The 25,844-nt window shown below is 41.3% G+C and overlaps 1 protein-coding gene across 1 annotated transcript; it reads right to left on the bottom strand.

The window, feature by feature from the left end:
- Nucleotides 1–8,551: 8,551 nt before the first annotated feature.
- LOC308300769 (gap junction Cx32.2 protein-like) lies at nt 8,552–10,631 on the bottom strand (the record flags this gene model as incomplete). Its single annotated transcript, XM_080744670.1, has 2 exons — nt 8,552–8,784; nt 9,800–10,631. The coding sequence occupies 2 exons, from the start codon at nt 10,629–10,631 to the stop codon at nt 8,552–8,554; spliced, it is 1,065 nt and encodes a 354-aa protein (XP_080600796.1).
- Between the last annotated feature and the right edge of the window lie 15,213 nt (nt 10,632–25,844).

Genomic DNA, 25,844 nt, shown 5'->3' with positions numbered 1-25,844 from the left:
CGCACAGTGTGATGAGTCGCAGCCCCAGCCTGAAGCCTCAAAAGTCTAGTATCCGCTCTCGTTCCATAGGGATGTCCCTTTGGAGTGATGGTTAAGATATTGGACATTCACGCGGGAGACCCGGGTCCGAAACCGGGTGGGGAGGTTCGGTTCACCTCCGTTACACACGCATACACGCGCCCACACACACACGCCCGCCCACACACACACACTCACACACACTCCTCTACACAAACTATCTCTCTTACTGTACATACTACATGCAGCAGTTTTAAAGGACAACTTTAGTTTTTTTTACAGCAAGGGTTCATATTTTAGATTGTAATTAAATATTATAAAAGATGATTGTTAAAATGATTTAATTGACTTCTTTCTATTGTTTTAGAGATTCTTATGTCAGTGTTTGGGGGCATGCGTACAAGTGGCTAAATATGTCATTTTACCCAGAATAAGCCCATTCCCAAGATACAACGCAACCTTCCATGGTTGGATGTGACTTATGGGGGCTAGAAGTGTTACTGTAAATAGCAATAAAGAAACTGCTGGCTTATTGTGTCTAAAAAGACATATTTAGCCACTTGTACGCATGCCCCCATGCGTACGCATGCCACATATTTTAGCACGGTAAACGCGATAAAACAATAGAACGAAGCAAACGAAAACATTTTCTTTTCTCTACTTACAATCTAAAATATGAACCGTTGTTGTAAAAAAAACAAAGTTGTCCTTTAACACAACTGTTCTCAGAGTTACAGACCCGTAAGGGTCCATTTGGTTCCATTTGTACACTCTCAGAGTTACAGACCCGTAAGGGTCCATTCCATGTGTACACTCTCAAAGATACAGACCTGTAAGGGTCCATTTGGTTCCATGTGTACACTCTCAGAGTTACAGACCCGTAAGGGTTCATTTGGTTCCATTTGTACACTCTCAGAGTAACAGACCTGTAAGGGTCCATTTGGTTCCAAACTTTCAATCATTTGGCTGGGGACCCCCTGGAAGCCCCTCAAGGACCAATGGGGGTCCCGGACCACTCTAAGAACCAATGTTGTTTTTGACAGCACATTTTGATTTAGTTTTAGTCATAATTGAAAAGTTTTAGTTTTAGTCTAATTTTAGTTGACTATATCATACTGATTTTACAATTGGTTGCGTGCTGAAAAAAGCGCGACGCGTTGTGAGCGTGTAGATCGGCTATTTTGAGCACGCAACAACTGAGAGCATCCAAACATAAAATGACTCTCTTCTCCACTAGTCCCTCCCTAACGTTTTAGTTTTTATTTTGTTGACGAAATGGTCAATATATTTAGTCTTAATAGTTTTAGTCTTTACAGCTTAATTTTTATTTAGTTTTTGTCAGTGAAAAAAACGCAGTCGACAAACATTTTTCGTTATAGTTTTAGTCAACAACATCAACACTGCTAAGAACCACTGTCTGGTGGTTAAAACCCACAAGGATTCATTGTATCAGTTTATTGATACTCTCTCTCTCTCTCTCTCTCTCTCTCTCTCTCTCTCTCTCTCTCTCTCAGAGGTCAGGTCTAACATGTGTTCTCATTTAGACTCCTGTGGAAAAGAAAAGAAAAGAAAAGAAAAGAAAAGAAAAGAAAAGAAAAGAAAAGAAAAGGTTAAATAGGAAAGTTGGAGCTGAGTCTTTTATATTATCACAAACACACACACACACACACACACACACACACACACACACACACACACACACACACACACACACACACACACACACACACACACACACACACACACACAGATCAGGGTCATTGGTACCAGCCAGGCTGAGCTACAGAAATAAGACCTATTTTCAGCTCATGATGCAATGTGTGTGTGTGTGTGTGTGTGTGTCTGTGTGTGTGTGTGTGTGTGTGTGTGTGTGTGTTTGTGTTGTGTGTGTGTGTGTGTGTGTGTGTGTGTGTGTGTGTGTGTGTGTGCGTGCGTGCGTGCGTGCGTGCGTGCGTGCGTGCGTGCGTGCACGACAAATATTACAAATATTGACCCAATGAAAAGTATAAAGCAGTTCTGACTCCACCTGAGCTGTATTTGGATTCATATAAAGTACGAGGACACATTCAGTGTGTGACGGCCCTACGGCCTATGGCAGTATGTGTTTAAACGTATATTTGTCTCCACCAGCCGAAGGCATGGGGGAGAGTATGTTTTTCCCCTCCATCCGTCCGTGCGTGCGTGCGTCCGTGCGTCCTCGCAGTTTGTTACCACCTAATCTCAGTCGCCGTTGGGCCGGTCGCTGCCAAAATTAGCACACACACTTCCTGGATGCCAATTCAGAACCCCTGACCCACATTTTTCAAATGGGCCTGTTCTAGCGCCACCATGAGGGCCGATGTTCGCAAAACATATTTCTGTACACTACTCTTACAGATTTTGTCAAAAAATCCTAAATCGGTAGGCAGTATCTCGATCACAAACGCAAAGTGTAATTGTCATGAAATCGCGCACACACACATTCCCACTAGGCCGAGGAAGAAATGCCATTTTTTTTTAAATCAGCCTCATGGTGGCGCTATAACAGGTCGATTTGTGGTTTTACCTATAACTCCACCGATCAGTGTCAAACTTTGTACACACACTCCCTAAAGGCCAAGGAAAAACCTTTTCACTGCATTTTTCACATCAGCCTTTTATAGCGCCACCTTTGGGCCGACTTATGTAAAACACATTTTTGGATTTTATTCCTTCAGATTTTCTCCAAAAATAACACAAATCAGAACACAATATCTCTATAGTCATGTGATCAAGTCTGATCCGTCTGATATTTCATATTCCATCCTGATTGGCTAATATTAGCTTCCAAAGTTTGCAGGATTGCTCAGTTTTTGAACAAAATGCCTCAAATTATCAACGCAGCTTGCGATTACCGTGAAATTTGCCACACATATTCCCATTATGTCAAGTAACAAATGCTACCCTTTTCACATTGGCCTGTTATAGCGCCACCAGCAGGTAGACTTTAGCAAAACATTTTTTTTTAACACAATGCCTCAAATCATGCATGCAGTGTCCGATTGCCATGAAAGGCCTAAGGTGAAGAACATATGCCACCCTTTTTACACTGGCCTATTATACAGTAGCACCACCAGGACGCCTGGCCTGGTGGAGACCTGTGCTCGGAAGAGCACTGCTTCTAGTTCTACCACTTTTTGTGGTCACCTGTTCAATACTGGATTCTTATTGGCTTCAACATGGGGTCCGGGACCCTAGGGGGTCCTCAGAGTTACTACAGGGGGTCCTCCAAATCTTTGTGTGATAGAAACTTTTTTTTCTCCTCTTCTCATTTTATATTAACCACTTGAACCCCAACGTCCATATTCTGAGAACTTCAGCCGAAAATAGCAGATCTACAAGCTATTTCCGGACAGAGGTTTGGTGTAGAGGGGGAAAAAAGAGCAGACTAAGTAAAGAGTGAAAGGTGAAGTTTATTAGGTAATGACGGTTCAAGTGGTTAAATATCTGAAAACGCAAATTGACATGAATCCAAAATACACTGATGATTGTGCTGTCAAGCAATGAAACTATATGGAATCTGGGGGTCCCTGCTTCATCTCTCTCTCAGCTAAGGGGTCCTTGGCCTGAAAACGTTGAAGACCCCTGGTTTAAAACATAAAAGAATGCTGAAAAGTTTACATTTTGGACATACTGGTAGCTGGTTTCTGATGCTGATAGATCACCACCAAAATTACTTTTTTTTATGGATTGCTTGATTACTAAATTACTCACCCCATGGACACTGAGAGTCATGGATATTTTTTAGTTTCTGTTTTATCCCTCAGCCAATAATCCACTCTTTGTCAAATCCCGCCCCATGCATTTGCTCTGTTACTAGGTGGGACAAAAAAGCCAGGGCAGATTGTTTTTATAATGGAAGTGAATGGGGGGAATTATTTTTTTCAAAGCATCATTATTGCTATTTAAAGTACCAAAAGAAAAACATCTATGCAATATTAATAAAAAAAGGAACAAAAACTTACAGTAGTTGCATTGCAAAACAGGGTTTTTCCCCCGAAAATACATGTTTTAATTAGTTTAATCCCTGTGGGACAGAAAATCCAGGGCAGACTATTCTTATAATGGAAGTGAATGGGGAAAAAAGATTTTTCATAGCCTCATTATTGCTATTTAAAGTACCATGGTGAAAGAACGAAATGACTGTCCCACCGCATAACTCCACCCCCGGTAGCAAAAGTGAATGATTTTTTTTTTCTGGTTGGCCAGTCAGGGAGTCTCAGGAACCAATCAGAAGAATGACAAATGGTGAATTTGAGGAGACTCAATGCAGGCTCTTTGTCTCCATAGGGAACCGTTGCTGGTCATCACATTATTGGCTTAGGAATGCGACAAAAACAAATAAATATCCATGACTTGAAGTCTCCATGATGTGAGTAGTAATCTAGTAGTAATCTAGTAATCTGGTAATCCATAGAAAAGAAGTCCTTTTGTCAACTGTCCCTTTAAGAGCCAACAACAACAACAGACTCCAGTCAAAAAAGTTAAGAAAGAAAAAACAACTTTATTTATGTATTGGTTAAAAACAGCTTTTCACAGATGAGATTAATGAGTTTTACTTTCTCTTGTTTTGCTATCATGCACGTACAGGCATTGTACAACAGATCTGTAGAACCTCAATGGAATGAACAGTGGGTTTACAGATCTGTTTGTTCCATGAACCACTTTTTTACATTACAACCCCCCCAAACAATTCAAGAATTTTCATCAATTTTCAAAAGTAAAAAAACAAAACAAAAGAATAATGAAAAAAATAAAATGAAATAGCAAATCTATATAGCTCATTGTGAGCTTGTAGATCGGCTATTTTCTGGAGACTTTCGGAACAGGGCTTCAGTGATTGATAGCCTTTGAAGGAGCAGTAAAAACAGAATCAATAATTAGTAATCTATTAATTTATTATTATTATTATTATTATTATTCATATCCCTATATGGTCAAGGTATCAGTGCAAAGGCCTTTGTAGCTGAATAAACCCACAGAACATTTTGTTTAGTACCGAAATATAAAAGGACGAGAAATTGATCAAAATAAAAAAATACAAATTAAACAAACATGAGATTGATTGTATTGAGTGTATGACAGTTGTGGCGCTACGCTGGCATAAACCTTTTTAATAATAATTGACTAAATATTAGTCCAGATTCTATTCAAAGCAGTCTTCTAGAAACTCACACAGTACTACATACCTACAGTGGTCTCCGGTTGAGATTGTCCCCGATGCCAAACTGGTTTCCATAGAATCATATTTAGGTACCTAAATTAGTAACACCCCCAGATTCCTTAGCCGCACCCACAGAAATATTTTCTTTATTTCAAAGTGACACTACACCTTTCAGCCATTCAGCCACGGGCCAGAGGCGAAACTCCATCCTTTGAAAAAACTAGGACAAAGCCATCAGGAGACCACCGTACTCTACATATTAACATTAACATTAATACCTACTCTACACATTAACATTAATATCTACTCTACATAATAACTTTAACATTAATATCTACTTGTCAAGCAGCAAGGATTACACTGAGTCCATGAAACAATGATCAACACAACAAACAAAGAGATGAGAAATAACAGAAAATAGAAACCACTTATACTGCCTTATTCTACCAGCACAACGGAATGAAAGTACATGCACGCACACGCATGCACACACAAACACACACACACACACACGCGCACACACACACACACACACACACACACACACACACACACACACACACGCACATACACACACGTGTTGAAAAACAACCAACAAAGTGGAACCAAAAATAAAACATTAAACTGACGTCACATAAATTCAAAGTTTATCAGGAAACAACAACAGTAAAAAAAATAAAAGTTAAGAAAATAAAAGTCCATACTGTTGCTGTTTGTCATGACTGTCAATAAATATGCATTTTATTGTTGTAGTGACTTTGCATTGGTTCTATGGATGTGTAGCTCTGGTGTTAATAGTAGTCTATGAGGGTCTAGGATACAAGTATACATACTATACTGTAGTGTATATACATACATACTAATACTGTATATACATTAATATACTTACTATAAGGCCTACTGTATATACTTACTATATGAGCTCTGGTTTTAAAGGGGAATACCACTCACTTTCAACATTGAACTACTGTATGGCATTAATATAATTAATACTAAGAAAAAGGTCTGGTAAGGTGTTATGTTCTGATAGTACTAGTTACTATAGAGTGTTATGTTCTGATAGTACTAGTTACTATAGAGTGTTATGTTCTGATAGTACTAGTTACTATAGAGTGTTATGTTCTCATAGTACAACTATAGAGTATTTGGTCCATATTTGGACTTCAGCCTTATCCCGTGAGGAGAAAAAAACAGTTTCAAAAACTGTTGGGTGACAGGTTTTCCTCCAATTAGGATAGAGTGGTGGCCTTCCTCCAATCATGGTCGAGTGGGGGCAGCCTTACTCGCACCAAGGCCCGCCCCCACTTGATCATGATTGGAGGAAGGCCCCCGCCTGTCACCTAGCCTACATGAAAACTGAAACTGAAACGTACTATACCTTTAATGATAGTAACAGGAGTGGTATTCCCCTTTAATAGTAGTCTAAGGGTAGGCAGTCTAGTGTGTATGTATCAATAATATGAACATGTAATACATGAATATATACATGCAGTATAGTATGTATGCATTAATATACATACGGTATAGTTTATTAATAGTAGTCTAATTTAACTCTTAAAGCTGATATAAGCAGTTATCTGCTGACATAAACAGATGTATATTTTATTGTATTTTATTCAGATGGCTAACGACAAGTCTCTGAGACACTGCAGTCTGCCTCCAGAACTCTAACCAATCAGGGTGCCTCTCGTTCGGTTTGGTTAGACCTGTCTGTCAATCATTTTAGCGGGGAACTAAAACAGGGAAAAAGGTTTCTATCACACAAAGATTTGGAGGACCCCCTGTAGTAACTCTGAGGACCCCCTAGGTGTCCCAGACCCCCTGTTGAAGACCTTTGGGTTAGATAAGAGACTGCAGCCTCTAGAAGTGTCACAGAGACTTTGGGGAGCATTGTTAGTCCGGATATAATAATGAAATACAATTCAAACATGAAAACATCATGTCAGCAGTAAACTGTTGATATCAGCATTACGTTTTGGCTGTCCTGTCATGACAACTCATAAATAATAATCATTGACGTGAATAATATTCAGCATTCTCTTGAAAAAACCCTGTTTCACATGTTAATTAGTGGAGGACTTCAAATACATTAATTAAGTCATTTTCATTAACTAATTGCACTCTAACAGCGGTACAGCAACCAATCGCCATTTGTTCAACAAAATATGCAATAATACGTAATAATAATAAAATTATAATAACTAGAAAGATGCAATTGGAAATTGTAAGTGTGGTTGCTGTGACTATATTCTGCATCAAGTTAACTGTCATGTGAAGCTCAACCAATACTCCAGCTAACACCACTCCTCAAATGTTCTTCCTTCATTGCATCTGATTCACAAAAAAGTTTATCTAGTGGTGAAAATAAAGTTTCGCCAGAACTACAGTGTGTTGCCCTGTCGGGGAACCACACTAATAATAAAAATAATGATATTGATTATGATGATATTAATAATGATAATACATATACATATACACACATACTGTACATAGTGATGATAATTATTATATAGACTTTATTGTAGAGTTCTCAACAGGCCTGAAATGTAAAACCCGGCCCTAACTGGGACAGCCTCACTAATTAGCATATATTTAGGCCCTACCCAGCCCGAAAACGTCTGTTCGGGTATGATCGGGTTTGGGAAGAATTGAGTAAAAAACTAAAAGTAATAAAATAATAAAACACTATATTTTCTTTTTTTCATTGAGCCCGAGGCCCTCCTAATTAGCATACATTTTAGGCCCTACCCGGCCCTAATTATCGGGTAGGGTATGGTCGGGTTTGGGCAGAATTTGAGAACTCTACTTTCTAGGTACTTTGAGTACCTTTAGAAAAGTGCTATATGAAAATATAGCACTATATGTAATCTCATATACCGCGCGTTCTTTTCTATGAAAAATTAAAAATTAAAAATAAAATGAAAATGAAAACCTGTGAAAAGGTTTTGAGTGTGGTTTTAAACATGTTGAGAGGAGGGGGGGGGGGGGTGTGTGAGCTGGGAGTGAGTTCCACAGCAGGGACATGTAGAGAATGTTAGAGAGGCAGGGGCTGACATTTCTAAAAGCGCCTTTTGGTGAAAATATTGAAAATAGCAGCCCTCCAAGCTCTGAGCTTGGATGTCTGCTATTTTCCATGCTTGATTTCTACACATTTCTTGATTTCAACATAAGATGCTGCATTCAAGTTCAGGAAAGTTTGGACAAGGGAATACTGAATACTGCTTTCAGGTATGGCATGGAAAGAGAGGGCATTTGCATTTCTTTAACCATAGTAAAAACTGCATTCCTGGTCTGGAGAGGGCGCTTTTTACAGATGGACACAAGGGCAGGGGCTCAAGCCCCCTTTGATATCTATATGTGCACGTGCCTGTTCCATAGTGAGGGGGCGGGGCCACTGAGAAGGCCACAGCGTGGTGTTAAATGACCTGAGGATTTCACCAAGGTGAAAGAAGACCTGGTTGACATGCGACTGGAGAGGGTGGGGTCCAGGATGACACCAAGGTTGTGAACCTGGGTGGAGGAGGGGCTGACAGTGGTGGAGCTGTCAATATTAAGGGAGAAGTCATGGGTGGAGTTGGTGGAGTCTGGGTCAATGATGAAGAGTTCATGGGTTATTGGGTGAAGTTTTAGACAGGTTGTTTGACGTGGGTCAAGTGTGGGCCGTGGGGTGAGGGTGCAGTAGGTGGAGTGGGTGAAGGCAGTGATGGTGGAGGAGGGGAAGTAGAGTTGAGGAAGCAGTGGCTCAGGGGTAGAGTGGCCGGTAGAGCGGACGGATGGAGAACTGCAAGGTTCCCAGTTCGATCCCGGGCCTTCCCCAGAGTTAGTGTGGAAGAGTCCCAGTGTCCGAGTTTGAGATGGGCTGGTAGTTATTGGTGCAGTGAGGGTCAATAACAGGACTTTTCATTCTTCATATGAAAAATAATTATATTTTTATGCCCATATATGGGCATAGAAGGGACAAGTACTGACAGATTCAGATGTCTCCATATATGGGCATAAAAGGGACAAGGACTTATAGATACAGATATCTCCATATATGGGCATAAAAGGGACAAGGACTGATAGATACAGAAGGAACATTTATAGACTGACTTGTCAATTGGTGTCTGTTTGTACGCCCAGGTTCACATTGGCCAATTTCTCTGGACACTTAAATTAATTCATAAATTATGGGTGGGAACAAAAAGTTTGTAATATTGTAATTTTGTATTTTTTTAATCTCAGTTTTTTATTTTATTTCAGTTTTGAACATTTAAAAAACATGTTTTATTCTCTCTGAGCAGAGATTTACTCGGAGAACACAAATTGCCCATATAAGGGGATTTTCAGATGTATCTTTTTTTTTTTGGGGGGGGGGGGGGATCAGCTGATCTGATGCCTCTCCATCCACTCTGTGGAAGGCAGGTCAGGCAAGCTTTGTGGCCTATCTGCATGTTCTTGATTGGCAGAGACCAAGACTGGATGGAGGCTGGTGGTAGAATGTTCAGAGGAGCTGGACGGATGGCAGGAGATGAAGAGAAACACTGTCCACTGTGTTTATGGATTACAGGGCATTTTCATTCGGTGACGTTGACTATACGTAAGTGCGCCTTCCCTGACGATGAACCAGAGCTCTAGTTGTTGCTGCTCCTCCCTCGTCTCCATCGATGTTCAGGTTGACATCGTTGTTCTGGAGGTTCTCCAACATTTGAGAGTTGTAGCTGTCGCTGTCCGCGTATTCCACCACCACTCGGCCGCGGTTGCGTTTCTTGCAGCACTTCTGCTTGCACAGGAGGTACACCACCTCAAGCAAGTTGAGGAGCAAAGAGAGACAGATAACCGTCAGCATATAGTAGATGAAGATTCTTTTCTCTGTACGAAGGTTCGTGTAGCACAATGTTGCTCCATGGCAGGGATGGTTAGGGATGTTCTCTGCATTGCATATGTACTCGAGCGGCACTTTGAACTGATACAGGTAGTATTGTCCCCAGACGGATGCCGCTTCAATAAGGATTTTGCCTAACAGCTGTAGCAGGTATGTGCACAGCAGTTTTCCTTTGATCTTCACATGTCCGCTCTCATCGGTGAACCTGGGCCGTCTGGTGGGGTTGGCCAGCTGTGGGTTGGCCAGCTGCTCACGCAGTTTGTTCTCCTGGCTGGTGATGAACGTCACATGAGCCAAGTAGATCAGGGTGGGGGTTGACACAAATATGATCTCCATCGTCCAGTAGCGCATAGGTGAGATGGGGAAGAAGTAGTCGTAGCAAAAGTCTTTGCAACCCGCCAGTAACACGACACAGTGGAAACCCCCCGTTTTCCACACGTCTTTAACGGCAGTAAACAGCACCACCAGGCGTAAATGAAAGAGGACAGCCATCCATATCTTCCCGATGTGGTTGCTGTGAGCCAGGGCATTGTCCATCAAACTGGACAGGAATCCCCATTCTGGCATGATCCTTGAGATCTACTGGTTCTGCAAAACACACAAGAACAGGAATAGTGGGAGAAATATGTGAAAAGGTTGTTCACTTCTCAAACTTCTGGCAGAAAGTGTGACATTTTGCAATTCAAAAATTGTGGGACGATCAATTATACTTCTCATTAACTTGATTATGTAATCGTTCCTACTCTGTTCTTCTTGGAAGCATTATCCTGAACAGAAACATGTGTGTTCTGGATTCTGTCTTTTGTTCAAGTTACCACCTTGATGACAAAATGCCTATTCTATGCAAGTCTCTGCATAGGTGTCGGCAATGATTACAATTCCCTTTTTTCTATTTGGAAACAAGCTTGAGCCGTCTCAGCCCGTCCTTTTTCACATACAGTAGAGAGAGAGATAGATAGATAGATAGATAGATAGATACCTTTATTATCCCAAGGGGGAAATTCAGTAGTTACCTAGGATTCAAGGTTTGCCCTTTTTTTAATGTTAGATGCAAACACATGTTTTTAAGGGTTTAGATTTTATATAAGTGAGATTATTGCAATGGCCTATGCACCTGCCTAACACACAAAGCCATTTCTCCAACACCAATTTCTCACATGCAAATGGTACAAATTAACGCAGCTGCCAGACTCCTGATGAACACAAATAAAAGGGGCCCATATCACCCCTGTCTTAGCAACCCTTCACTGGCTTCCCGTAGTTTTTAGAATTGATTTTAAGATTCTTTTAATAGCTTTTAAGGCACAAAAGGGTCTTGCCCCACAATATGTTACTGACTTGGTGCCTCCCTATAATCCCTCACATAGCCTCCTATCCTCTGTGGAGGCCCTCCTGGAGGTCCTAAAAACACAACTGGTGACAAAAGGCACCCAACCCTGAATCTCAAACTAACTGTTACATAACTAACAGACATTACAGACTAACTGTTATATATATATATATATATATATATATATATATATATATATATATATATATATAAAATGTTCAAAACAACAACAAGCTGTGGGCTACTGGCAGGTGCAAATGTTTTCTTTCTTGTACAGCATTATGCAGCTGTGAATTTGACTAATACACTTTAGACAAGTGTTGTGCTATATACATACATACATACATACATACATACATACATACATACATACATAGTGGCCAAGCTTCTCCAGACACTTAATGAAATTAACTCATAAATGGCTCCGCTGGGTGTGATTATTCTTTTCTAAGTTTGCAATATTGTAATTTTGTATTTTTGTAATTATGTAATCTCACGATTATGCTCTCTGAGCACTGGTCTACTCGGAGACCACAAGTTCCCTTTTGTGGCCATATATGGGGATTTTCAGATTTATCTTTTTGGGGAAGGGGGGAGATCAGCTGATCTGATGACTTTCCATCCACTTTGTGGATTGGAGGTCAGTCAAGCTTTGTGGCCTCAGCTGGCCTGACAAGCTGCATGGCAGAGACCAAGGTTACAATTTACAATTTAGGCATTTAGCAGACACTTTTAATCCAAAGCGATTTACAATAGCAGGTAATACATCAATATAATAAGCAAGATAATAGGTCAGTACATCAACAACAATATAACAAATGCATAGGAATATCAATCTAGAAAAACAATAACATAGGTAGACCACGCACCTATAATCAGTAACAAACTTCTAAAACCTAAAATTGCTATGTATCTTCATGTGTGGTCACAGTGTGGGCAGTGTTACAGTAGTACTATGGGTTTAGGTGGATTCTGAAGAGGTGAGTCTTTATTACACTGCTCTGTCCATTGCAATCTTGCAGAGGTCTCCATTTATGGGCACATCAGTATGCACATATATGGGCATAAAAGGACACAGACTGACAGATATGACAGAACACAAGCCAAATGTCTAAAGAAAAAATGAAAGAGATGTCAGAACAAGTATAGAACTGAGTGGGTAAAAGAATAAGGGTGGCTAAAAAGTGTGACAGAAGATTATGTAAAAGCCAGGTGAACCTTTTCAGTCAGCCATGGTAGAATGATGGAGCCTAAACAACATAAACAGAAGGAGCCAGAAGGTGCCAAGTGACCCCAGACTGGCTAACATGGTTTGTGAAATCATGTCAATTAAAGCATTTTGTCCAAAATGTAGGGTTGAAGTGTTTAAATAATAATCAAAATCTGCAAAGTAACTAGTAGTTACTTCTTCACATAAATGTAGTGGAGTAAAAGTACAACATTTGGATACGAGATATGTAGTGGAGTAGAAGTCAAAGTTTTGGAAATTGGAAATACTCAAGTAAAGTACAAATACCTCAACATTGTACTTTCAGTGCTTATAAGTAAATGACTTGTTTCCACCACTGAATATAACTCAGTCTACATGTATTTCCTAGTGATATTACAGAGCATTCTCTAGAGTTTAGACTAGCAGCAGCAGCAACAGCAGCAGCAGCAGCAGCAGCAGCAGCACTAAGTGACAGTGTAAGTTATGTTCTGTGTGTGAGACTAGAGCAATCACTGATTGGTTGAACCGTGGCTGGGGGTGTGGTTATGTGCAGGGGTTTTTCAACACAGCTCATTCTCCTCAGTCTGTCCTCTGTGGTCTGAACACTTCTCTGTTCTCTGTCATCATCTGACTTCATGCTTTCGTACTTGGCTTACTGATAACAAACTGTCTCTACACCTTGGTAAAACAGAATCCATTCTGTTTGGGACCAGACATTCTCTGAGTGAGATAAATGTAAACGATTTCAAGGTCAAAGTTGATGACAGTAATCGCTAGCAAGGAAGAGATTACTTATTTGGGCTGTATTCTTGACAAATACCTGTATGGGGATAGCATGGCAACAATGGTGATCAAAAAAGTAAATCAAAGAACAAGATTCCAGGGCAGATTCTCCACTTTCGTCAACAAAAGTGCCCTCAGGACTCATGCTGGGGCCCTCATTCAGTCCGACTTTGACTACGCTTGCACCTCATGGTACTCCAACACCAAAAAGCCACTAAAAACTCCAAACCTCCCAAAACAAACTGATTCGGCTACTTCTCCACCCTGGCCCCATGACCCATGTTTCTCCCACACATTTTGCTAGCTTAAGATGGCTCAGCGTTGAAGACAGGGTAAAACAACTAAAAATGGGATTGACTTTCAAAATAGTCAATGCAGATCTGCCCTCAATCCCCTCATCACCCGCATATCTGACCAAACATCTCCAAAAAGTTAGCGACACCCACAGCCACAGCACCAGAGGGAGCGCACACAATGATCTGATATGACAAACCCATAAGACTAATATGGGTAAATTCTCCTTCTACAAAGCACTTGTACTGTACTACATTTCTAGTGTATTGACTATACTTTTACTGTTCTCCATTTTTGTTTAATAAAATAATCAATCAATCAATCAATTCACTGCTGCTTTAAACCAGGTGAAATAAAAAAAAATCCTCAGTTTAAACTAACTTTTAGAAGGCTATATAATGTACGTATCCATACAGTAGTTAGAGGGTTGGTTTATGCATTTCAGTGTGATATAGTACGGTATTTTTAGTAGTGAGATGCTTCATTGCTGAGTGTGTGTGCATTTTGCGAGCCGTGCCCAAACACTCCCTCTCTCCCCCTCACTACTTGGCAGATATGTCTTGGTAGATTCTCTCTAGATCAGGGGTCTTCAACGTTTTCAGGCCAAGGACCCCTTAGTTGAGAGAAAGAGATGAAGCAGGGACCCCCACTACCTTTTCAAAGATTCCATATAGTTTCATCGTTTGACAGCACAATTCGTGAGTGTATTTTGGATTCATGTCAATTTGTGTTTGAAGATATTTAACCACTTGAAACGTCATTACCTACTAAACTTTTGCTCTTTTCCCCCTCTACACCAAACCTCTTTGCCGAAAATAGCCAATCTACAAGCTCTCAACGCCTTGCAGCGCGAGGCGTTGTGAGCTTTTAGATCTGCTATTTTTTGCTACAGTTCTCAAAATATAGATACTAGGGTTCAAGTTGTTAATATAAAAAGGATTGGAAGATTTGGAGGACCCCCTGTAGTAACTCTGAGGGCCCCGGACCCCCTGTTGAAGACTTTATGAGATTTTTATGAGATACTTTAATGGTTTCCTGTGGAAATAAGCATAGTCTTTTCTAGGATCGCCTTTTAGCAGACCTTGTACCAGTGAACTGTACCATCACAAAACTGAACCTTTTCCTATGCAAACTTCTAATAAAGTCTTCAATCAATCAATCAAACCCCTGCTCTAGATGATCAGAAATGATGATCACCTTGTTCAATACAGGTTATAAGCTTTATTCTACTCTTATAAATCAGTGATTCTCAACCTTTTCAGGCCGTGACCCCCCAAAAGAATCATATTTGAACTGGTGACCCCCCAAACGAATCATATTTGAACTGGGGACCCCCCAAAATAATCATATTTGAACTGGGGACACCCCAGAATACACACAAATGTAGGAGTTGAGGCATTCAATTTAGTTCGACTCAGTTCCACAGATACATACTGTATTGTGAAAATAGCAGATCTGCAAGCTCACAACCTTGACAATTTGGCATTAAAAAGGTCTTAAAAGTCCTTAAATTGTCACGTCACTGTCGTCTGGGACCCCCCGCCTGTCCCCCCCCCCCCGTCCTCCCCTCAAATCATGTGGAGACCCTCCTGGGGGTCCCGACCCACAGGTTGAGAACCACTGTTCTAAATAAATAAGAAATAAGAGACTTACTGCTTTCAGATGTATGGAGAACCCAGATGACTGGAAGACGTAGTGATTTCAGATGTATGGAGAACTGGGATGTCTGGAAGCGCAGACAGAGGGCTCTTCTGATGACCACCTGGAGAGAATAAAGGTTCATTGTAAACTTGTATCGATCATATTTCTGTTATTTCATCTGTAGTAATAGCTAGATTAGAGCAGGGTAAAAAAAAAGGCCTTTGATTGGATCACTAGAAGAAGGGTCAATTACTACAGGGGGTCCTCCAAATCTTTGAGTGAGATCTACAAGCTCACAACGCCTCGCAGCGCTATTTTTGGCAAAGAGCTTTGGTGTATTGGGGAAAAAGAGCAAACTAAGTTAAAGAGTGAAAGGTCAAGTTTATTAAGTATTGACGGTTCAAGTGGTTAAATACCTGAAAACACAAATTGACATGAATCCAAAATACACTGATGATTGTGCTGTCAAACAAGGAAACTATATGGAATCTACGAACAGGTTGTGGGGGTCCCTGCTTCATCTCTCTCTCAACTAAGGGGTCCATGAAAAACGTTGAAGACCCCTCCCTGCACTAGAGTTAGAATGTAAGTTACTTCGCTCCGGTATTAATGGTACATTTTATAATGCCATCAGGGGTCTTCAACGTTTTCAGGCCAAGGACCCCTTAGTTGAGAGAGAGATGAATCAGGGACCCCCACAACCTTTTCAGAGATTCCATATAGTTGCATGGTTTGACAGCACAATCCTCAATGTATTTTGGAATCATGTCAATATATATAAGCCAGCATTAAAATATCTACAAGCTCACAACGCCTCACAGCGCGAGGCGTTGTAGATCTTCTATTTTTGGCAAAGAGCTTTGGTGTAGAGGGGAAAAAGAGACGACTAAAGTGAAAGGTCACGTGGTTATCTGAAAACACAAATTGACATGAATCCAACATAAACTATGTGCTGTCAAATGGTGAAACTATATGGAATCTATGAAAAGGTTGTGGGGGTTGCTGCTTCATCTCTCTCTCTCTACTAAGGGGTCCTTGGCCTGAAATCGTTGAAGACCCCTGCACTAGAATGTAAGTTACTTTGAATACTTTGAATATGGACATTAGTTCAGGACAGGTGGTTAATATAAAAAAAGGAGAAAAAGGTTTCTATCACACAAAGATTTGGAGGACCCCCTGTAGTAACTCTGAGGACCCCCTAGGGGTCCTGGACCCCCTTTTGAGTAGAGGGAGATGTACAGGCGGGCTGAAATATTCTCTCTCTCTCTCTCTCACTCACACGCACACACACACACACACACACACACACACACACACACACACACACACACACACACACACACACACACACACACACACACACACACACACACACGCATGCACACCCAGACTCACTCAGGCAAAATGGGAGAACAGTTTAAGATAAGCATACTGTACGAGTGGGCAGAGGAGAAAAATAGATAAGAACACACCCACACACACACACACACACACACACACACACACACACACACACACACACACACACACACACACACACACACACACACACACACACACACACACACACACACACACACACACACACACAGCCATCATTTCCACCTGGCTGTGGAGTTGAGAAATGGGCAAAGTGGGCAAACCGATAAGCATCACTGGTCAAAGTTATTCTTTTACCTTTTTTATTTTAAAGCAAATGTCCGCCTACCCAGGTCTAAAGCTTTGTATCATGCACTATGTATACAACCATAATGAATCATTGAGCTAAAGATCAGCCTGAAGCATTAAGCTAGCCAGATTTTGTCAAAATGCTGACCGTGGGGAAAGATGAACCAAATGTTGATAAAAGACAATACTACTAATATATAATAACATGAAATAATGGTAGGTGTTTAGATTTCACTGCCATCTCACTGTTTCTGGCTTCCAGGTCAACTTCTCACCCCGTTCTCCCCAAATAAGGCCTTTCCATACTTTCACACTCACACAAATATACAACTATGTTAAGAACTTTAAAAAAGGCAATACAAAACAATTTGAATCATTCTGGAATTCAGTAAATATATAGCAGAAGGAAAATACAATACAAATATACAATACAATGGATGGTTATATCCATAAGCTAGGCCTGCCACACCTGTTGGCCTATAGTAGTCAATGTACATTCATTAAACAACTTAAAATATCATCTGCCTTCCACAGAACAACACATCCCATGAAAACTCACATTATAACACTATTTCATAATCATATCTCTACTTACAGATTGACTGCTATAGGCTTGGCTGTATCAGGAGACGCTGATCTCGTTGTTGCTGTGTGATCTCTCCTCTCCCGAAGTTTTGCAAATGACACAACAGGTACCTCACGTCGCTATCATACCCTGCGTCTGCGTCATATTTGTCATTTCCGCAGTTTGGGATGAATGCATCCTCTGTTGAGCTTTGAGCTGGAGATAGCTGTTTTTTTGCCACAATGTATTATTGTGTGTGTGCGTGTGTGTGTGTGTGTGTGTGTGTGTGTGTGTGTGTGTGTGTGTGTGTGTGTGTGTGTGTGTGTGTGTGTGTGTGTGTGTGTGTGTGTGTGTGTGTGTGAGTGAGTGAGAGAGGCAGCCAGTATTAAGAGCCGACACATAAGTGCAAAAGTACCGGTACGTATTTTTGCAACGTTATGTCTCCAATGCTGTTGCTTACTGGCACTCCTGCAACTCCACATCTTGCTCATCAATGAGCATGTACAGTGCACCACCATAACCCAAACTGCACATGGTTGCACATACAGTCCTCAAACAGAAAACCGTGGCATGGATGGATAGGCGACATAGGATAGGCACCTGTTTGTTGGATTGGTCTAAATGTCAGTAATCCTTTTTTTTGGTCCTTTTTTTGGAAGGATCAAGACATGAATGGCTTGTTTGGCTCTCCACCCTGCCCCCAATACTATTTTTTTGCTTTTTCTGCCTTTATTGATAGGTGTACAGTAGGCTGACAGGAAACAGGGAGAGAGATGTGGGGATGACACGCAGCAAAGGTCGTCAGGATCGGGACTCGAACCTGCGACGCTGCAAGGCTGGTCTGTTACGCTGTAAAAAAATAACATTGGTATTAGGCCATGCAGGGAAGTGCATAGAATCTTAGAGAGGCTTTGTGAGCTGGGAGATCGGCTATTTTACGGTGCTTGACGACACCACACCGAACCAAGCATAAAGAAGTGAATCCTGGAGATGTGGCGTACAGAGAGGGCAACTCTTTCAACATAAGATGCTGCATCCATGTTCAGGAGAGTTTGGGCAAAGAAATGACCTTGAATGCTGCCTTCAGGTATGGCATGGAAAGAGGGAATTTGCATTTCTTTCACCATAATAGTAAAAACTGCATTCATGGTCTGGAGAGGACACTTTTTACAGACAGATAAAACCCCAAGTCCCCTTTGATGTCTTTGTGTGCCTCGGGTGGAAACCTTGTATGTCCAAAACCGTTTCTTTTTGTATTTGTCATTTAAAAAATTACTTATTAAACTAGTGAAAACAGCCGATCTACAAGCACACAACGCCTCGCGTGCTTGTAGATCTGCTGTTTTCACTACTTTTGTGCGACGGCCTTGTATGATGATGCATGCCTGAATTGCCTACTGGAGGCCTGTAGGCCTAGTGTTGCACATGTTTGTATGTTTGTGAGAAGAAACACCTCAGACAAAATGTAATGTTGCGGTCTGGACTGAAGCACATCGTGTGTGCACGTGCAAGGCATGTGTGTGTGTGAGTGCGAGCGAGCGGCAGGCGCGTTCCTGTGTGTTCATGCAGCCTATAGTATAGAGGGTATGCGCGTGACATCATCATCATACCCAGAAGTTACGCAGGAACGCCTACTGAGAGGCAAAAAAACTACTTTCTGGCCTTGACAGCCCATACATCCAAACAGAAAAGTCCTATCTGACTGCATTAAACAACATTTAACCATGTTAAACTCACTTTGCCTCTCGATCTGCCACACGATTTGACATTCACTTTAAAGTGATCCCTGACTAATACGACAAATATGTCTTAATACATTATAATTGTCCTCTATAACTACAATGTAAAATTAAAAACACCTTAAATATTTTATTTCTTCTAGAAATAGCTAATCTTTCACTCAGTAGGGGAAATGCCTGTCGCAAGTTGATGATGTCATAAATGTCATGTGTCATTTTTATGGCATGCATGTGCAAAAAAACAAAACACAAACACATTTGAAATATTGATTTGATGCTCATATTAACCATAGGAAGTATTAAGTTTGTTTTTATTTTCACATGCATGCCATAAATTCCATAGGGATAGATCACACTTGACATTTATGACATCATCAACTTGCGACGGGCATTTCCCCTATTGAGTGAAAGATTCGCTATTTCTAGAAGAAATACAATAATTGAGGTTTTTTTAATTTTACATTGTAGTTATAGAGGACAATTATAATGTATTAAGGCATATTTGTCGTATTAGTCAGGGATCACTTTAAGCATTCGCATACCCTCTATACAGCCAATTGGACTGGAATCTGATTTTTGGGTACAATGTGTAGGAGTAGGCTAGTAGCAAAACGTGTCCACGGGGGGCTGGGGAACATTCGCCTACGCCCAGGGGGGAGAGGGAAGAACATAGAAGGGGAGAGGGGGAAGGAGGAGAAAACAAGAATGGAAAAGAAGAAAATTGCAACAGACCAGTCTGCTTATGCATCTCTCCAGTTTAAACCACCTTGCATAGAGGCAACATTTACCATTATGAAGGCTAATGTAAACATATTATATATTGCCATTCCATTTAGATCAAGGGTTTTCAACAGGGGGTCCGGCACCCCTAGGGGGTCTTCCAAATCTTAGAAACCTTTTTCTCATTTTTTTATATGAACCACTTGAACCCTGGTGTCCATATTCTGAGAACTTTAGCCAAAAATAGCCGATGGTGTAGAGGGGAAAAAGAGCAGACTAAGTACAGAGTGAAAGGTCAAGTTTATTAAGTATTGACGGTCCAAGTGGTTAAATATCTGAAAACACAACTTGGCATGAATCCAACATACACTGATGATTGTGCTGTCAAACAATGGAACTATGAATCTATGAAAAGGTTGTGGGGGTCCCTGCTTCATCTCTCTCTCAACTAAGGGGTCCTTGGCCTGAAAACGTTGAAGACTCCTGCTTTAGATGTTCAAATGTCAGAGGTCAAACTGATGGTAAACGCAGGAAGAAGCAAGAGGAGATCGTACCAGAGTCAAATGGTCGTAAATAACCTCCACTCCACCCCCTCCTCCCCCACTCTGGCTGGTGGTGAGAGTTCCCGGCAGAGATAAGCGGTTGTGTTCAGCGCTACAGTGTCGTCTGCTCTCCAGCAATCCAAAGGCCACCGGTTCGATTCCCGACCAGAACGTCTCTCTAAAACTCACCTATGAATCTTTCAGATTTCATTTAATTAGAGAAATGCCATACAGCCATTCAACCAAGTAGTAATATTTACTATTGTTAAAAACTTGAACTGTTGTGATATTTTAACTGCATGGTGGACAGAGCTATTAGTTTGAAGAGTTATTATGGACTGTGACATATCGTCACTGTCGGGCAGAAACCTTGTATCTCCAAGTTTCAAATGTGTAAATCTTTTCCCACAGCAAAGCCCTGCATCATCATACAAGGCCGTCGCACAAAAGTAGTGAAAACGTTGTGTGCTTGTAGATCGGCTGTTTTCACTAGTTTAAGTAATTTTTTAAATGACAAATACAAACGGTTTTGGACATACAAGGTTTCCACCCGACAACAACGATATATTATACTGTCTCTCTCTCTCTGTGTGTGTGTGTGTGTGTGTGTGTGTGTGTGTGTGTGTGTGTGTGTGAGAGAGAGAGAGAGGTAGCAGTGGTGTGTGTGTGTGTGTGTGTGTGTGTGAGAGAGAGAGAGGTAGCAGTGGCTCAGGAGGTAGAGCGGCCGGTTGGAATTCCCCCAGGCCGTGTTCTCACAGTAGAAGCACCTCAGCTGTGCTTCCCCTTGGGGGAAGAGGGGGATGGGGGGGCGTCGTCCAATTAATTCCCTATGGAAGTTTTAGTGATGGGAAGAAGCGGGGATTGAACCCGGGGCTCCCGCTCGCCAGACCAATGCACAAACCGTCGTGCCAACAGGGCTGAGACCGATTGGCAGGGCTGTTGTGGCCTTGTGGGCTGGTTCATGATGGCTGTACTGACTATGGGGGTTAGTTGTGGTCTTGTGGGTCCCCACACCGGCGGCGTCAGACGCGCGTTCACACCTCGCCTGCCGCACCTGTTCTATTTCCCAGCATTGCCGTACGGTGTGTGTGTTCCCCTTTAGTGTGGGTGAGCATGGAGGCTATGGCTGCTAGGAAAGGAAACATGGATAGATGTAACAGGGTGGAAAGGTCACAGGACATGTTGGTAAGTGTCCCCAGTTCAAATATGATTATTATTATTTTAAAAGTACATTGTCTTGCTGTCAACATAATCAGCTGTTGTGTCAAAGCAAATTGATGCAGGGAGAACATTTTATATCATACATGTTGATGAGGGGACTGCCCCATAGGTCGAACTCCCGTTGGGTCGTACAGCGTTGGCAGGTTAGATAATCCCCCGCGTCACGGTTACTGAGGTTAGGTTTAGGGTTAGGGTTAGAGTTAGGCATAGTTTTACTGAGGTTAGGATTAGGGTTTGGTGGTCGATCCAAAGGGTGTTCGACCTAATGACATGTTACCGTTGATGAACTACCAACATATACATCCATGTGATAGATGCTAGCTGAAGATTACCCTGAATTGATAAGAGATGTCCTTTTTCCCAAAAATGTGGCTGTGGAGTAAAGTGAGACAATTGCTCCGGGGTAAAGCGAGACACTATCTTACATTACCCCAACATGATAGACAGGCAGAAAAACCTGAAAAATTGATTCTTATATATTTTCCACTGCAGAATCCATTTCTGCAATATACTTTTTTGTATTGTGCTTAATTAATGAGCTAATTAGCATATTTGACTAAATATGTATATTGTATATCGGGTTTTCTCAGTTCAAATATGATTATATTGGGGGGATCAGGGCCTGAACAGGTTGAGAAGCACGTGGTTGGTGAAATGTTGTAAATGCATCCACAGCTCATGTAAATGGACTTTGATCACCTTCATATCTGACCATATCTGAACGTTTATAATTCCAGCCGATCAATGATTTATCTTCATCAGGGTGTGAGCGATATGCTTCACATTCCTTACGAGGGTGGTACATACAGTAGATAGATAGATAAAAACAAGGGGTTAACAGGGTGATACATACAGTAGATAGATAGGGTGGTATGGCTATCTATGTACGAAAATAATACATGTTTGGTGTTTTAGTTAATTAGTACCCGGATAGCTCAGTCAGCGTATGAGTAGCACGGCTTGGCAAGTCGTGCGTCAAGTACTGGGAGCTGATGGTAGGTGTGGCGCTCCACCTCAGCAGTCCATCTCCCAGGGGTCTAGCGCTTTGTAACGGGGACAGACTCCCACGTGTTACCGGCTGATACCGACAATAAGCCACTCCCGACCTACTTGGTGTTTTGGAAATGTGTGTGACTTCATAAATAGTGTGTAATTCTGTGAAAAGCATGGTAAGTATATCAGATCTACAAGCCCCCGTTTGGAGCTTGTAGATCTGCTACTTTTGATAACCAGTAGGGTACCGTTCCCAAGCACTGGGTCGGGACCCTTTGTGGGTTGCCTTGACACGCTCCGAATACGTGAGCAGTCCGTGTTTTTTTCGAGAACTTTTCTCATTAAATTTTTATAGTCTTTTATTCTATTTAATAAATTTCATTTCCCCCAAAAATGTATAGAAATCAATGAAAAATGTTATCGAAAAAACACGGCCTGCTCACGTATTCGGAGCATGTCAGGAGTCACCGCGGAAAAAAGGACAGGTGTTTTAATTGAATCTATCATGGATAAAATGGAGTTTGAAGTTATAATGGGTTTGTATATAGGAAGGTCCTGGAAGGTGGAAAATGGGGGGAAATGAAAATCAAATATCTAAATACTGAATGAAGAAACTCAAAAACTGTCCTGGGTGTTCATAAAAGCCTGATTCGACGATAAAATGACAAAAAGTATTTTTGAAAGTGAAATATCCCTTTAAGGTTTTGTCCCAACTCTATTTCCACTAGTCTGTTCTCTTTCTGGCTGCTTCATTATAGCATCTAGTCCTGAACGCAAATCTGTGACACTTTAACCATTATTTAATGCTTTAGCTATTAAAAAAACAGCTGATATACAAGCTCGGTGTCGCGCCGTGAGCTTGTAGATCTGCTATTATTGAAAAATCGTGGACATTACTTTTGAGCGAGTCTTTGAATGATTTTGACACGATTCTATGAATGTCTTCTAAATCGTTCTTCTGAATCAGTGGTTCTCAAACGTTTTCAAGTCAGGACCCCCAAAACACACGTATTTAGCCACGGACTCCCATCTCCAAATATGATGTTCCAGGGACCCCCCAGAAGCAAATTTTGAGTTACAAAAGTTCGAAATCACGATTTAACTTGTTGTGAGCTTGTATATCTGCTATTTTTCAATAGTTAAAGCATTAAATAATTTTAGGCCTAAATGGGCTCATACCATTGATGTGAGTACGTAATGCTAGTATATAGCATGGCTTCTAAAAGTGGATCACTTCAGTTCAACCACTTATACTCAGTAAAACGAGTACCAGGGCAGGAGGGTCGTTGCCCCTCAGTTTGGCCTCGTGCCCCTCAAACCAACGGCATGACCTGAGGCCACAGTGACCTTAATGCTGACTGTACCACTTTCGGCTCTGTCTCTTCCTCAATATATGTCAATATGCAGGCAGTAGACACCGGTGTCTCATTCTTGTCAATATGTGTCTTTTGTTGTTTTTGTTTGTTAACTCCCCCAAGTCCCCATCTTTAAACCAATCCAGTGACTTTGATTGGTGCAGGGCTGAGCATGGATCAGATTCTAAATGCCTTCATTTATCTATTTCACTGCAGAATAGGTTATTATCCCTAACCCTTAAATTCAACTATTTCCGAGTTCCGACTTTTTGACGTGCAGCTTTACGAACTCTAATTTGGGGTAATGCTTTTCAGAAGATGCGAGTGACTTCATTCTGTAGTTGAACCGGACCTTTCCAACGAAAAGTTTGCTGGTCGGAGACAGTATGGACAGGCCTTTAAGTTAAAGGATAAGAGCTGGTACTTAAGACAATCAAAATACAGCCCACTGGTGTCTCTACATATTATATTGACAAAAAAGAGACAGAGGAGAAAGTGGTATAGTCAGCTTGGGCATTAAGGCCACTGTGGCCTCAGGTCATGACATTACTTTAGGGGCACGAGGACAAACCTGCCGTGGTGAACACTATAACAATGGTCTGAAATAAAAGCTTGAGTCCAATAGTGCAGTGGTTCTCAACCTTTTCAGGCCGCGACCCCCATAATAATCATATTTTAACTGGGGACCCCTTCACCCTGACAAGCACTAAGAGTTGAGGCATTACATTTTGTATAACACCGTTGGTTCTATTGTGAAAATAGCAGATCTACATGGTCACAACGCCTCGCAATGCAATTTTTGCCTCTAATATTTGACAATATGGCTAATGTTAAAGCCAAGGTATTAAAACGTCCTTAAATTGTTACTTGAAATGTGCAGATATCCTCTATACACTAACTTTATGTTGGTTTGTTTACTGTTGAATGAGAAAACAATGTTGCACATTAAGTTAATCATCTGGGGGTCCCGACCCGCAGTTGAGAACCACTGCACAAGGGCTGTGGCTTTGCTGGATCCTGAGGGGTTGATAGGACTATGATGATGAATCACATAAATCATCTTCACTTCACCCTGTCTGCAATGTTAATATGTTCCCATAATACAGGGACACACACTCTAGTCCGGGGGTCTTTAATGTTTTCAGGCAAGGACCCCTTAGTTGAGAGAGAGATGAAGCAGGGACCCCCACAACCTGTTCATAGATTCCATATAGTTTTGTCGTTTGACAGCACAATCATCAGTGTATTTTGGATTCATGCTTTCAGATATTTACTTGAACCGTCAATACTTGATACACTTGACCTTTCACTCTGTACTTAGTCCGCTCTTTTTTCCCCTCTCCACCAAACCTCCTTGCCGAAAATAGCCGACCTACAAGCTAACAACGCCTCGCTATTTTGGCTAAAGTTCTCGGAATATGGACACTAGGGTTCAAGTGGTTAATATAAAAAAGGAGAAAAAAAGTTTCTATCACACAAAGATTTGGAGGACCCCCTGTAGTAACTCTGAGGACCCCCCCCTTGGCGTCCCAGACCCCCTGTTGAAGACCCCTGCTCTAGTCTATAGCAATGTCTATGGCAATGATAACGTCACAATATCGAGCTGTACACAACTGTTTTAAATAAAATAATTATTGCCTATAATTGACACTGTAATGCTGACAATAGAGGGTATGTGCATGCATAAAGTGAATGGCAAATCGAGTTGCAAATTGAGTT

This window comes from Nannobrachium achirus (genome assembly GCF_963921795.1).
Source record: "Nannobrachium achirus genome assembly, chromosome: 16".
In the NCBI taxonomy this organism is placed as follows: domain Eukaryota; kingdom Metazoa; phylum Chordata; class Actinopteri; order Myctophiformes; family Myctophidae; genus Nannobrachium; species Nannobrachium achirus.
This window is presented reverse-complemented; position numbering and strand designations above follow the sequence as displayed.